General features: G+C 46.2%; 1 protein-coding gene across 1 annotated transcript in view; it reads left to right on the forward strand.

Annotated features, from left to right (window-relative positions):
* B4galt5 (beta-1,4-galactosyltransferase 5) overlaps positions 1–13,756 on the forward strand; it is a 53,139-nt gene that overhangs the window by 31,967 nt on the left and 7,416 nt on the right. Inside the window, exons 2-4 of the mRNA XM_051186020.1 lie at positions 6,173–6,307; positions 10,639–10,752; positions 12,884–13,008. Coding sequence (XP_051041977.1) covers positions 6,173–6,307; positions 10,639–10,752; positions 12,884–13,008 — 374 coding nt within the window. The remainder of the gene's footprint in view (positions 1–6,172; positions 6,308–10,638; positions 10,753–12,883; positions 13,009–13,756) is intronic.

A 13,756-nucleotide genomic window follows, 5' to 3' on the forward strand; every position in this document is an offset into this window, starting at 1 on the left:
TGGCTCTGTAGACCAGACTGGTTGCAGACTATCAGAGCTGCCTCTGCCTTGAGTGCTGGGATTGAATGCGTGTGCACATGTGTATGCAGGCATATGTACATGCATGTCATGTTGGTGCCCAGTACTGAAAATGACCCTGACAGTAAAAATATCACATCAAAGAAAGAAAAGAGGATGCCTTTGGGCACTTGGGAGACCTGGGTCCCAGAGACCAAGCCCTGTTGTGAAATCTGACTTCACAGGGTCAGATGACTTAGGCAGACCTCTGTTCCTGCTTCTGTGGCTCAGAGGCGACTGAATGTCAGTGACCCGAGGGGTCTCTCTCTCTCTCTCTCTCTCTCTCTCTCTCTCTCTCTCTTCTTCCCTTCCTCCATCCTTCCCTCCCTCCCCCTACTTCCCTCTCTCCCTTTCTCCCCTCTCTCTCTAATCTCTGGTGGTTAGGGCAGGATTCAGCTATTCATAAACTTACCAGATATTGGTATGGAAGTTTTGCAGCTTCAGATATTCCACCCAGCATACTGCGAGTCACACCATGGTTCTTCTGACACATGTGCTTTGAATCTCTGTGTTCACTCCTTGTGTCCTCCACAATGTAGGTCTTGGAGATCAAACTCAGATTGTTAGATTTGGCTTTTACCCATTTCCCCAACTCACAGACCAAGACTGAGTCTTACTTCTGTGTAGACCAGCTGGCCTTGAATTGGGGACTGGCTTCCTGCTTCTGCCTCCCACACACAAGCATTGCAGTCCTGTACTATTGCAGTTTATGTACTTTAGAGGCAGAATCTCACTTCATTGCCAAGGGTGACCCAAAAGTCACTAGGTAGACCAAGCTGGCCTCTCTGTGCTTCAGCCTTCCACACAAAGCTTTATGGGAACAAGCCCACAGGCTTGGCTTTGGAACCTTGCTTGGTGTTTGGGTGGGGGCTTTACTTGTTTGAGCATTTCCCATTAGGTGACTTTCTGGAAGTCTAGTCCTGGACCTTTTCTTCAGTACCCTGGCTTTCAGAGTGGTGTTTACACCACGTGTAGCACAGAAGTTCCTATGATTGTTCTCTTTCTCCAGCTCCCTACTGTGCTGAGCTCTGTTTCCTAGATGCTTTAGCTTTCTAGGCACACTGACATTGCACAGGTCTACAACAAACACTTCAGCACATTTGTTCTTGGTCCCCTTTTTCCTTGTGGGTTCATTATATCACATTATTTTACTTCCCAAACTGATAGTTTTATGGGGGGTTTTTCTGTGTCATAGTCTAACTAGTCTGTGTTCAAGAGGAAACTGCAGGTTGATTAGAACCCAGGAGGAGAGAGGAGATGCCAGCTCTGTGCCTGGAAGCACTCTGGGGAAGCCATGGCTGCAAGGAAAAGCTTATTTGTCTTATCTGTATCATGGTTTTAAGAGATTCCTCAATCTAGACATGGGGCTGGGTAATAATTACAGTGTCATCAGCAAGGCTGATTTGTCCTGTTTCTTTAACAACTTGCACACTGTGGCTGCATTTCTAAGCAGGTGCCTGTTCTGTGTTGGCTCAGCCTCCCCCACCCCTCATGCTCCCCAGGGGCCTGATGCTTCTCACAGAAGTCTAAAGTCTGTGGAAGCACATGCTGACACCATGGAGACCTTCTCAGTTGGATATCAAGCTAAAATTGGTTTTTCACTGCAGTTCAGCCATGGTACTGGAAAGTACTACTTGTCAAAGCCAGGCTCATTACAGTGTTCCAGAACACCTGGGATTTTTTACTTCACTAACCAATGCCCCAGAGGTGATTTGAAACAAAAAGTGTTGACACTTCATGGAAAAAGGGTCAGGATGGCATCTACCTCATAAAGATGCAGTTCTGAGTGAGTGTTTAGACTAGTCATGTCTGCTGGGACACTAGCTCATGTGTCATGTGGCTAAGTTTAGTAATGACTTTCTAGGGACATTCATAAATTCCTAAATACAGTTCATCTCGGTGACCCTTGGTCACTTGCACATTTAACAAAAGGGTAGGAGGGACACTTGTAAAGTCCTATAGAGTCTGTCACTGTTGGTCACTTGTGCATGTAACAGAAGGGAACTTAGCAATTAATAAGATTATGGGTATCTTGCCTCCAGCAAGTGTAGTAAAAATTAATAACACACTGTGGCTGATATCCAGTGACTGTACCCAAGTGATAGTAGGTTTATTACCAGAAATAGCCTCAAACAGAATCTCCCACAGCCAAATCTACAGAGAACCTGTTGATATTCCAGGTGACCTGTCAGTGTCAGGCGCTGCTTTGGGGAGTAGCAGGTTTGAGCTGTCTGTTTGGAAGCCCTCTGAAGGGGGCTCAAGTTGGCAGCGTTTAGGTAGCAGGTGAACAGCTGCATGTGGACATCTCTGTCACTGTGGGTACCAGTACCATCAACATGGTCAGCTGGCTCTGTAGCACACCATGGTGGAGGCTGAGACATGAGGAAGATACACATGGAAGTGGGGTTGAATAGGAAATAGTCACTGGTGAACATTTTGTACTCAGTCCAAAGGAGAATTTGCTTTGCAGATGGCAATGTCTTACAGATTGCCTGTGTTCTTGGAAATCATTGTTTCTGGGTGGGGCTTCTTAGATGGTACTGATTTCAGGCAGGCTGAGTCTGACAATTTCCCGTTGTTTGACAACATTTGCCTTCTTGGTCTTTTATGTTTTTCAGGGTTGAGCATGTTTCTGTGGTTAAACAGAAAGGCTTTAGTGGTGTGTGTCTGTGAATTTTTTTTTCTTTCTTTCCTCCTTTCTTTCTTCCTTTCTTTCTCTCTTAAGATTTTTAAAATTTCTTTTATGCCTGAGTGCTCTATCTGCATGTACAACTTTATGTCAGAAGAGGGCATCAGATCTCACTGTAGATGGTTGTGAGGCACAATGTGGGTGCTGGGAATTGAACTCAGGACCTCTGGAAGAGCAGCCAGTATGCTCTTAACTGCTGAGCCATTTCTCCAGCCCATTGTGTGAATTTCTTAGTAAAATGACAAGACTCATGCACAAAACAGTGTTCACAGATTATTAATAAAACAGATTACATTTTTAATTAGAACTTATTGGCTGCTGGTGGTGGCTGTACATGCTTTTAATCCTAGCACTTGAGTGGGGGAGGCAAGTGGATCTCTGTGAGTTTGAGGCCAGGCCAGTTCTACAGCAAGTTCCAGCACATCTAGGGCTACACAAAGAAAACCTGTTTAAAAAACAAACAAACAAACAAAAAAAAAAACAAAAACAAAAATTGCTTATGGGGTGTGATAGTTTTCAAGAGTCAGGTCTCCTTCCACTTGAATCCTAGACTCAGGTGGTTGAGATCGCCTGGAAGCACCTTCATCCATTGAGTCATCTTGACCCCAAAGGCAAGCTGAAAAGTGGACCTAACTGCAAGAGTCAGAAGCAAGCTGAGCACTAACCAGCACTCACAGGGTTTCTCCTAGCTGCTTCACTCTTGGACTCCTTTCTGCCTAAGGTTTTTTTTTTGTCAGGGTATTTTTTTTTTTTTTTTTTTTTTTTTTTTTATCACATCAGGAGAAACAACTGGGGCAGAAAGGGAAGGCTGGCGTTGAAGGCTCCCTGCTGAACTCTGTGTTGACCCAGGTTTGAAGGTTTCCTGAGACTTTGTACAACATGAGAGCAGACCACTGTGTATCAGTTGCAGCCCCATGGAAGCAGGAGGATGTGTGTGCCTAGGATTAGAAAGATCCAACTGACAGTTTTGTGCAAGAGAAGAACACTGACTCTGTCCTAGTAACTTTTTTTTTTTTTTAAGCACATGGCTCCTTTGTGATGGCACGATGGAGAAGGATACCAAAAACTTAGTTGTAAGAGAAAGTTGTATCTGGGGAAGATGGAACAGATCTATAATCCCAGCATTTGGGCGGAGGGCAGGAGAGTTGTGAGGTCAAGGCTCAGTTGTTAAAGTGCTTGTTCCAAAGAGCCCGAGTTCCATCCATAGCTCTTGCGTGAAAATGCTAGGCATGGTGCCTTGTGCCTGTGATCCCAGCACTGGGGCAGTGGAGATTTGACAGTCCCTGGTACTCACTGACCAGCCAGTCTTGCTTAGTTTGTAGGCTTCAAGCCAAAAGGAAGCCCTGTTTCAAAGGAGGCAGATGACATTCCTGAAGCTAATACCCAAGGTTGCCCTCTAGCCTTCACACACATGCACCATACAGGTATACATACCCACCAGCACCCATGGAATGAAGAGCAGCTTGCTTGCTTGTTTTTACAGTGATTTCCAACAGCTGGTGTAGAAATGAAGGAAGACCAGGTTATGGGAACACAGAACAGTGTAATCTGATAGGAAATTTAAAGTCTCATTTTTAATGGATGAACTGTGCCCCCACACTGCACTGCAAGTTGGAAATAGAAAATGTCTTGTGTACAAGCTTCTCAGGGGTACATCTTAAAGACTCAGAAGTTCATGTCAGTGGTGATGGTGCTCACCTTTAATCCCAGCATTTGGGAGGCAGAGGTAGATGGATCTCTATGAGTTTGAGGGCAGCCCAGGAGGCCAGTCTACAGAGCAAGTTCAAGACAGCCATGGCTACACAGAGAGACCCAGTCTCAAAAAACTAAAATAAATAAATAAATAAACTAATTAATTAATTAATTAATTCTGAGGTTCTCTGTCTCCTGGAGAACAAGCCCTATGTCTTTTCTGTTCTTAAGAGGGTGGGGTGGGTGTGCATATGTCTTCCAGCACAGACTTCTATTGGATACTGTGGGCTCCGTTCTGAAGGTGTCCTCAGTATGGATCTATCTTGTTTTGGATGCCTGGGGTCTCCACACTGAGCCATCCAGCCACTTTTCTCCCCACTCCCAGTGTAACATCAGATTCCATGGCTGGAATGGAGTGAATTGCCATTATCCCTTTAGTTGTTACTGCTCATTATGTATGAGACACGGTGATAACAACATGTCACCAAGATATAACTTGTTGAGCCAGAATTGACAGCCCAAAGCCATGTATACTGAGCACAGAGGAGTGCCAAGACAGTAAGCCCTGTACTGCAGCCTGAGGCCATGTTGGAGGCCAGCCACACATTAAAGATTCCACCTTAGGAAATGGTCCACCCTTGTAAGGCAGTCCTTTCCTTGTGAGAGGGAGTGAGTCATGGCGTGGCTGGCCAGGAAAGAGGGTATTATGGTTTCTGGGATGTAACTCCCTCCTGGAGAGACCGAAGACACAGCCACACCAGCTCAAGGTGACAGTGGCTGGCCCATCAACTACTCATTTGCTCACAGAATATTTTAGTTTGCTCACATTACCTGAAGAGCCTGGCATGTTGGCAGGCTGGGTGAGGCATCTTAGCCCACTGTTCTACAAAGGTGTTGGGACACAGCTTTCAGCACCTGGGGGAGCAGAGTGGCCTGTAGCTTCATTCTGAGTGTCACCAAATGTAAAGTAGATGTAGTGAGAGCAAGGATCTTTGCAAGTGTTTCCATTGGTCTGTAAAGGTCCTTCTGATTGTCACTGTGCTAGAGGGCACTATGAAGGCTCACACACCAGGTGGGATAAAACTGCAGTTTATGCTTTTCTACAACTACTTGGTGTAAGGATTCAGGCATTATGGTGCCCTGCCCCTGTTCCCTGGCAGAATGCACTCAGGCAGTATTCTGGTCGGCCCAGGTACAAAGAACCCCTTTAAAAGAAAGACCTCTCTTTTCCTCTCTCTTTCCTTGGAGCCTGTCCTGGAACTAGTTCTTGCAGACCAAGCTGGACTTGAACTCACAGAGTTTGGCCTGTCTCAGCCTCCCGAATGCTAGGGTAAAGGCATCCACCACCAACGCCCTGCTCCTATCTCCCTCTTCTATCTTCTCTGTGTCTCTTTACCTCTTTTTTCTTTCCTTCTTCCTATCCTCCCCTTTCCAATAAAATTTCTCACATAAGCCCTGTCTGCCTGGCATGTTTGTCCTTCCACCTCGGTCAACCTCACCCAACATGGAGTCCACCAAGGTCCCCCTTGCACTTTATCATAACACTTGGGATTGGCTGAAATTCCCCTGAGCCCTACTAGCCACCCAAGAACTGTGAGTGTCCCCAATCCAGGGTGGAAAATAGAGATGAGACCAGAAGGCTTTAGAGCTGAAGGTCTAAAAAGGAACAAAAGTTGTGTGATAGGAACTCCTACTCCTGCTTCTTACTCAGCTCTCTTCTACCCTCTTCCACAGTGAATACCTACCTCTTCATGGTGCAGGCTCAGGGCATCTTGCTTCGGGACAATGTGAGGACCATTGGTGCCCAGGTGTATGAGCAGGTGGTCCGCAGCGCCTATGCCAAGAGGAACAGCAGCCTGAATGACTCAGGTAAGCGCTCATGAAGAGGGCCTCTTCTCCCAAGAGAGGCAGGGAGGCTGAGTAATTACCTCCTAAAGAGAGTGTGTTGAGAGAAGGGCTGGTCAGGAGTCATCACTCCTGCTCAGGGCGTGTTAAGGCAGCTAGAAGGCTGCATCTTCATTCTGAACTCAAGGTTGTCTTTCAGAACATGGCTTTTTGTTATGTTTTTGAGACAATGTTTTCCTGTGTACTCCTAGCTGGACCTACCTCTGTTTCTCAAGTGCTGGGATTAAAGGTGTTCATCATTACACCCACCCTTATTTTTTACATTTGGGGCATGAATATGTCATGGGGTGAGTATGGAAGTTAGTTATCTCCTTCCACCAAGTGGATCCCAGGAGTTGAACTCAGATCATCAGACGTGGTGGCAAGTGCATTTACCCACTAAATCATTTCACTGGCTTCAATTTCTTACCTTCTTTCAGGATTCATTTAATTGTATGTGTGTGTGAGAGAAGAGTGCATGTTGTAGGTGCCCACAAAGGCCAAAAGAGAGTGTTGGATCACTTTAAGCTGAAGTTACAAGTCAGTATGGGTTGGCCAGTAGGGGTGCGTGAGCATTAAGCACTTTTTAAAAAATTAATTTATCTTTATTTATATGCATTGGTGTTTTGTCTTCATGTATGTCTGTATGAGGGTGTCAGGTTCCCTTGAACTGGAGTTATAGACAGTTGTGAGCTGCCATGTGGGTTCTGGGGATTGAATCTGGGCCCTCTAGAAGAACAGTCAATACTCTTAACCACTGAGCCACCTCTCCAGCTTCACTTTTTTTTTTTCTTAAAGAGAAACAATATAAATCATGTAAATCATGTTTAAAAAAAAATAGCTATTATTGAAGTACTGAACCTGAAATTCTAACACTTGAGAAGTATATACTTCTTGACCTTGTCAAGATAAATAGATTAGATAGATAGATAGATAGATAGATAGATAGATAGATAGATAGATAGGGAAGGAGGGAGGGAGGGAGGGAGGGAGGGAGATAAAATCAGGGCTGGTCTGTGGCTGAATGAATGGAGAATACTTGTCTCCTGTGCACAAAGCCCTGAGTCTATCCCAGGCTCCAGGGGAGAAATGCTGTTCTGTTGAGTGTGGAGATTGGTATGCAAAGGTAGAATCCATGGGCTGGATGGGCCAGAGAGCTGGCCCAGTGCATAGAACCTCCAGCTACTCTTGCAGAGCCTGGACTCAGTTCCTAGTGCCCAGATGGCAGTTCACCACCACCTGTACCTAAAGCTTACAACTGAATTCTGCAGACACAAGCACATAAGTAGTCCACAGACACAAATGTGGGCAAAAACATCCCCATACACATAAAATAAATACATCTGAAATTTAAAAAGCTTTTTAAAGAGTGTAATCCTGCCATTTAAAAACTCTCCAAACAAAGGACAGCATTATATTTCCTACCTGAACTCCCAAGACAGGACCAGCACGCCTCAAGGTGCCGTCTATGGATAAAGGCCTAGATGTGTTAGCCATTTGGCTCTTAGATGCCCTTTTGGTAGTCTTTAAGAAAGAAAAAAACAACAAAAACCAGCCTGAGTTGAAAATTTTCCAGCTCCATCACAGAGTGGATAAGAGCCAGCTTTAGTGTTGTCACACCTGTATGAATCTAAAGGGCTGGGAAAGGACAGTCTGTGCAAAAATGTGGCTCCAACAGCCACAGCTGTGCTGGCCCCGCCCTTTCCTGGAGGGAGTTTTCTGTATGGTGCTTCAGTTAAACCTTATAGGGGAATGGTGTCACGGCCTTTTTGCTGTGTGGTTGCAATGGTACTCTGGGAAAGAGACATCTGCTTACACACTCTTAGATCCCATTCAAATTATGCGAAAGTGTGTGTGTGTGTGTGTGTGTGTGTGTGTGTGTGTGTGTATGTATGTAGTGGTATGTATATGTATGTGTGCCTGTGTGTGTGTGGTGGTGTGTGTGTTAGTATGGGTGTGTGTGGTGTTGGTCTGTGTGGTGCTATATATACGTGTGTGCCTGTATGGGTTGGTGGTATGTGTGTAGTGTATGTTTGTGATGTGTGTAGTAGTGTATGGATGGGATGTGTGTGATGTGTGTGTTTTGTGTGTTTAATGGTATAAAAGCTTAGGAGTAAGAAGACCACAGGGAGGGAGGGTAGGTTGGGAAGCAAAGATGAAGGACAAGGACTTCACAGACTCATGGAAGCCAACCAGTAATTGATAATACAACAGGAGAGCCTCACTGCCCAGAGTGTCCCCAGAGTCCCTCAAAGCTCAGGAATGGCCAATGTCCCAAACCTTTGGGAATCAGAATAAAGGTGCGCTTCAGACCTGGAGTTCAAGGTCATCCTCCATCACGTAGCAAGTTTGAGGACCAGCCTAGTATACTTGAGACTCTTGTCTCAAAAAATCAGAAAGGAATAAAGTGAGGGACCAAGATCCAGGAAGGCTGAAAGTGGCTGGGTAGCCTGATGCCCAGAGCTGTCCCCAGCCTGTCAAGGAACTGGAGCCCTAAGATTCTCACATGTGTAAAGCAGTCCCTTTGGTGTGGGTGGGTGTGCTTTTGTCCTCTGTGCCAGAGTGCTTACTTAACTCAGGACTGCAGTTATGGCAGAGGACTAGAACAGATTTCTCTGGGGAATCTGACAAGACCAGTGAAAGACTTGGAGATACTGGGACGGGAAGGGGGTGTGTGTGCCTGAACCATGTACTCAGCCAGAACAGCCTGCCACGTGACTTGGTGTCCACGCCCTAACAGCTGACCGACTTCCCACTCCAATGCTTAGCAACATACTACTGAAATAGATACAGAAACAAGTGAAGGGAAGCCTTGTCACCAGGTGACACCTCACCCTAAACATTCCAGGACCAGAGAATGGTGAGTTTCCAGGCTTGAAAAGCCCGCTGAACAGCCACCACAGGGTTGGAAGTAGATTCCCAGCAAGGCAACACCATTTGCAATTCTTGAACAAAGAGCAAGCTCTTCTACTTCCAAAAAGAAGTTACTGGCCACCTACAAAGCCATGTATTTGAAAGGCACCAGCCACTTTCAGCACCACAGCCTAAAAGGTGGCAGACAACTATATATGGGAACTTGTCTACAATGCTGTAGCTCAATCAACCACTGTGAACAAAGTGAGAGAAACAGAAACCATCAGATACACTAGGTTTCAAAAGCATATACTTTCCGCCATCTTGGTAGTTGTCATTTTTCCAGACAGGTCTTCTCTGTGTTGTAACCCTGGCCATCCTGGAACTCACTTTGTAGACCAGGCTGGCCTCCAACTCACAGAGATCTTCCTGCCTCTGCCTCCTGAGTGCTGGGATTAAAGGTGTGCACTACCACACTTCCCCACATCTTTTTAAAAGTTTTAAATGTGTTTTGTTGTTGGTGTGTGTGTTTGAGTGTTTTGCTTGCATGTAGCTCTGTGTGCCACATGCATACCATAAAGGCTAGAAGAGCACATTGGATCTATGAGACTGAAGCTACAGACAGTTTTGAGCTGTGGGTGCTGGGACTAAAGTTGAGTCCTTTGCAAGAGTAGCCTGCTTTAACCACTGAGCCATCTCTCTGCCCCCACCCTCCTTAAGGAAGTCATTGGAGAATCTGCACTATAGTGAGTGAGAAGAGGAAACTAGGACTTTCAAAAATGAGATTAGTTCTACGTGCAGGGTGAAGGTCATCCAGTGGCACTGTTGAAAGATCTGTCACAGCAAGTGCAGAAGGACGGCACAGTGCTGAACCAGGAGTAATTCCATGTAAAACCGAGGTGACAGAAGATAAGAACAGCTCCAAAAAACAGCATCACCTTCCACACTCCTCAACTATGACAGATGTTTATGGTATCTTCAGATTAATACCAATCATTGCCCTAAGTCCAGTTATGGCAAGTAACTGGGAGACTATAGGACAAGAAGGGGCATGAGGCAGTGGGGAAAAATGTAGTGGCCTACCTCATCTAGAGTGAATTCATAGAAGAGATAACCAGAAGCAGGTTATGGGATGAGCTCCTTGGCTGTGAACAAGTGCAGATGCCAAGGCAGATTGTCAGAGGTCAGAAGTTCTGGTACAATAAGAGTTGGGGGGGGGGGGTCTGTGCTGTTTAGACTTCATTCTGGTCCCCATTGTCTTGTAAGCTTGAGTACCAGAAGCCCACATGCATTTGGGGAGGGTCCCTTACAGCAGTCCCCTCTACTCTTTCTCCTGTTGATGGTTTCACATTGTAGCTTCAGCACTGAACCACCTGCTCCCACCAAGCTACAAACCCTTCTGAGGAGCTGAAGGAATCAGAATCCTAATGCGTGGCTGAGCTGCCTTTCTCTTCCCTACCTAGATTATCCTCTGGACTTGAACCACAGTGAAGCCTTCCCTCCAACCACAACATTTCTTCCTGAAGATTTCACCTACTTTGCCAACCACCCTTGCCCAGAGAGGCTCCCTTCCATGAGTAAGTAGATCCATCCTGGAAGGGGGAGTGTGACCAGGTGGCCTCCCTGCCTGTTTGGATTGTGAAATGGCTCCCTGCCCTGGGAGTTGGGGCTGCAGGAATTCCTTGCACACCAACCAGCTCCTCTTCAGCCAAACCTGCTGCAAGTGACCCACATTCTCAGTGGTGCTGTGTCCTGCCCTTTGTGGTGACCTTCATAATGTGCCCTGGAGAGAGTTCTGGCCATCCCTCTGTCATTTTAGTATAAATTGCCCACTGATTTGATACAATAGACCTCTCTACCCATCTTCCTTCTTTTCGGTGTCACACTTTTTCTGTGTCTTACTTGTGTCCCTTCCCCTCTGCCCATCCCACACTTCTTTCCTATTCCACTCTGGCTAGTTGCTAGAGGTTATTTTCTTCTTGGTAGTTTTGTTTGTTTGTCTTTTGAAATAGGGTCCTAGAATTCTCTTTGTAGACTAGGCTGATTTTGAACTCACAGAGATCTACTTGCCTCTACTTGCTCAGTGCTGGGATTAAAGGTATGTGCCACCATGACCTAACAGAAATTATTTTCTTAACAAAATGTTGCTTTAAAAAAATTCAAGCCATGAATAATGGTTGTTAATTCCACTAGTTGAAAATAAGACCACTACCATAGTTTAAATATTGTCCAGGTAGATGGGCTCTGGACAGGTCCATATCCACAGTCCTGGGAAATGGCTTAGAAACATAGTTTGTAGTGGCCTAAGAAGGAAAACCCATAATTCATCACACCCCCCATCAGGTGTAAGTACAGGCTGATGTGGCTTCAGCCTGTGAACCTCTCTCACACGTGATCAAGCACATTGGTGCAGATGGGTCAAACACACTTGTTTAGGGAGTGAAAATGTGTGACTTGTTATCTCCCATAAACAACAGCCTCCAGCATTTCAGGAACTATCTGTCCTTGGATAAGGAGCTTGCAAGTCACAGACATTTTTGTTTCATGGATCTCTTGGGCATAGTGATTAAAATTTAAAATGGAGCTTTGTCTCTCACACTGGCCATACCTTTAATCCCAGCACTAGTACTCCTGGTTGTCTGGAACTAGCTCTAAAGACCAGGCTATCCTGGAACTCACAAAGATCCTTCTGCCTCTTCCTCCCTGAGGGCTGGAATTAAAGGTGTGTACCCCATGCTTGGCTTCCCAGCACTTACTGATTGGATTGTTATGGTTTCAGTTATGGCCTCATGAAAGATGAGTGCTCTGAGTTTGGGCATCATTAGTCAGAGCCCCTACTCACTGGTGGCTGGGGTGACATAGGCAGCTGGCCTTACTTCTGAATGAGCTGCCAGACCTAAGTGTGCCACTCTTCTGTCCCTCAGATGGATTCAGCTGTCACCTCAGAGGCTTTTTTGAAGGGCAAGCAGTTTATTGAGAAGTGAAATTGGAGCTCCCTGAAGCAGGGAGGGTCTTGAAAAAGAGCTGCCACACCTTGGTTGCAAGGGCTTCATTTCTTTCTCTGCCTTGGCAGGAGCCAGCCTCTAAGTTGTTATATAGCATGAATTCTGATTGGTATTAGTAATAAAACTCAGAGTTAGCTATCAGGGGGTGAAAGCTGGAGATGAGAGAAGCGAATTGGCCACTAGAGAGTTCTCACCTCTACCAGTGCTCACTGCCTGCTTCAGACTCCTGCCTCAGACTGCCCAGACTGCCCTGAGCTCCTGTCCCCTCCTGCCTTATTTTCCTCTCTCTACCCAGCCATACCCCTTCCTGTCTCCACCTCCTTCATGCTGGAATTAAAGGCGTGTCACTCCAAGTGCTGGGATCACCTTTGTGTGAGCTGTTTCTCTTTTAGACTGGATCATTTTCATGTAGCCCAGGGTGGCCTTGAATTAATAAGTGATCTGTCTGCCTCTGTCTCTGAGTGCTAGGATTAAAGGTGTGTGCCACCACTACTTGGCTTCTATGACTAACTAGTGTGATTCTACAGTCTGATCTTCAGGCAAGCTTTATTTGTTAGATCATAAATAAAATGTCACCACAGTGTTGTCCCTTTGGTACACTTTGTCAGATGGAAGTGACACACTAAAGGGCAGAGAGATGGAAAGCACAGGGCTAGGGCTCCGCCTGGGAAACTCTTAATTATTTTCCTCCCTCTCTGTCCAGAGGGCCCAATAGACATAAACATGAGTGAGATCAGAATGGACGATATTCACGAGCTCTTCTCCAGAGACCCAGCCATTAAGCTTGGAGGCCACTGGAAGCCTTCGGACTGTGTGCCTCGATGGAAGGTAGGCTGTGTGTCAGACCCCAGGTGTTTAGAAACGCATCTGGGATTGCTGGGATTCAAGAGCTGTGACATCCGGGAAATTGCGCTCTGCCTTGTCATTTTTGAGAAATAGGTTTCCCCAAGGACTCTTCCTGCAGTCATAGAGATTGGCAGCACCCTGTTGGTGTGTGGTGGCACTGAACCCCTTTGTTCCCAGGCAGGATTATTTACAGGAGGTGGGATCGGTAGGTCAGCTGACACATTTGTGGGCTGTGTCTCTGAAGAGCCAGTGTTTCCTGTCTGGTCTCCCAAGTTACTGGAAGATAAGTGGACTGGAGTGCAGTTATCTAGCTGGACCCTTGGGCCTTTGTAGGATGACTGTAGTCAGGATGGGAGACAGAAGCTTAAGGGCATCCTTTGACCAAGTGTTTAATAAAGGGCTTGGGTGTTGCTGACCCTGTGAGGCAGGGACCATGACATAAGCCACGGGACCATCTTAGTGTACAGTGGCAAGTGTCCACAGATGCCCAGTGTGGAATGAACTGTGTGCAGCATTGAGGAGCATGGCTCATTTTGTATTTACATGCCTCTAGAGGGACCTTTGTGCTGGACCACCAGGGTATATACGCCTCCTAGAGCTGTAGTCTAAATAGGATCCAGTTAGTTCCAGGGTGGCCTTGCTTGCACAGGTCAGCATTAGAGGATATCAAGGGGCCTCAGCATTCCCTGAGGGTTTCTCGTCTATGCATACCCAACTGTGTAGCAATGCA

This window comes from Phodopus roborovskii, unplaced genomic scaffold (assembly GCF_943737965.1).
Source record: "Phodopus roborovskii unplaced genomic scaffold, PHOROB, whole genome shotgun sequence".
NCBI classification, from domain to species: Eukaryota; Metazoa; Chordata; class Mammalia; order Rodentia; family Cricetidae; genus Phodopus; species Phodopus roborovskii.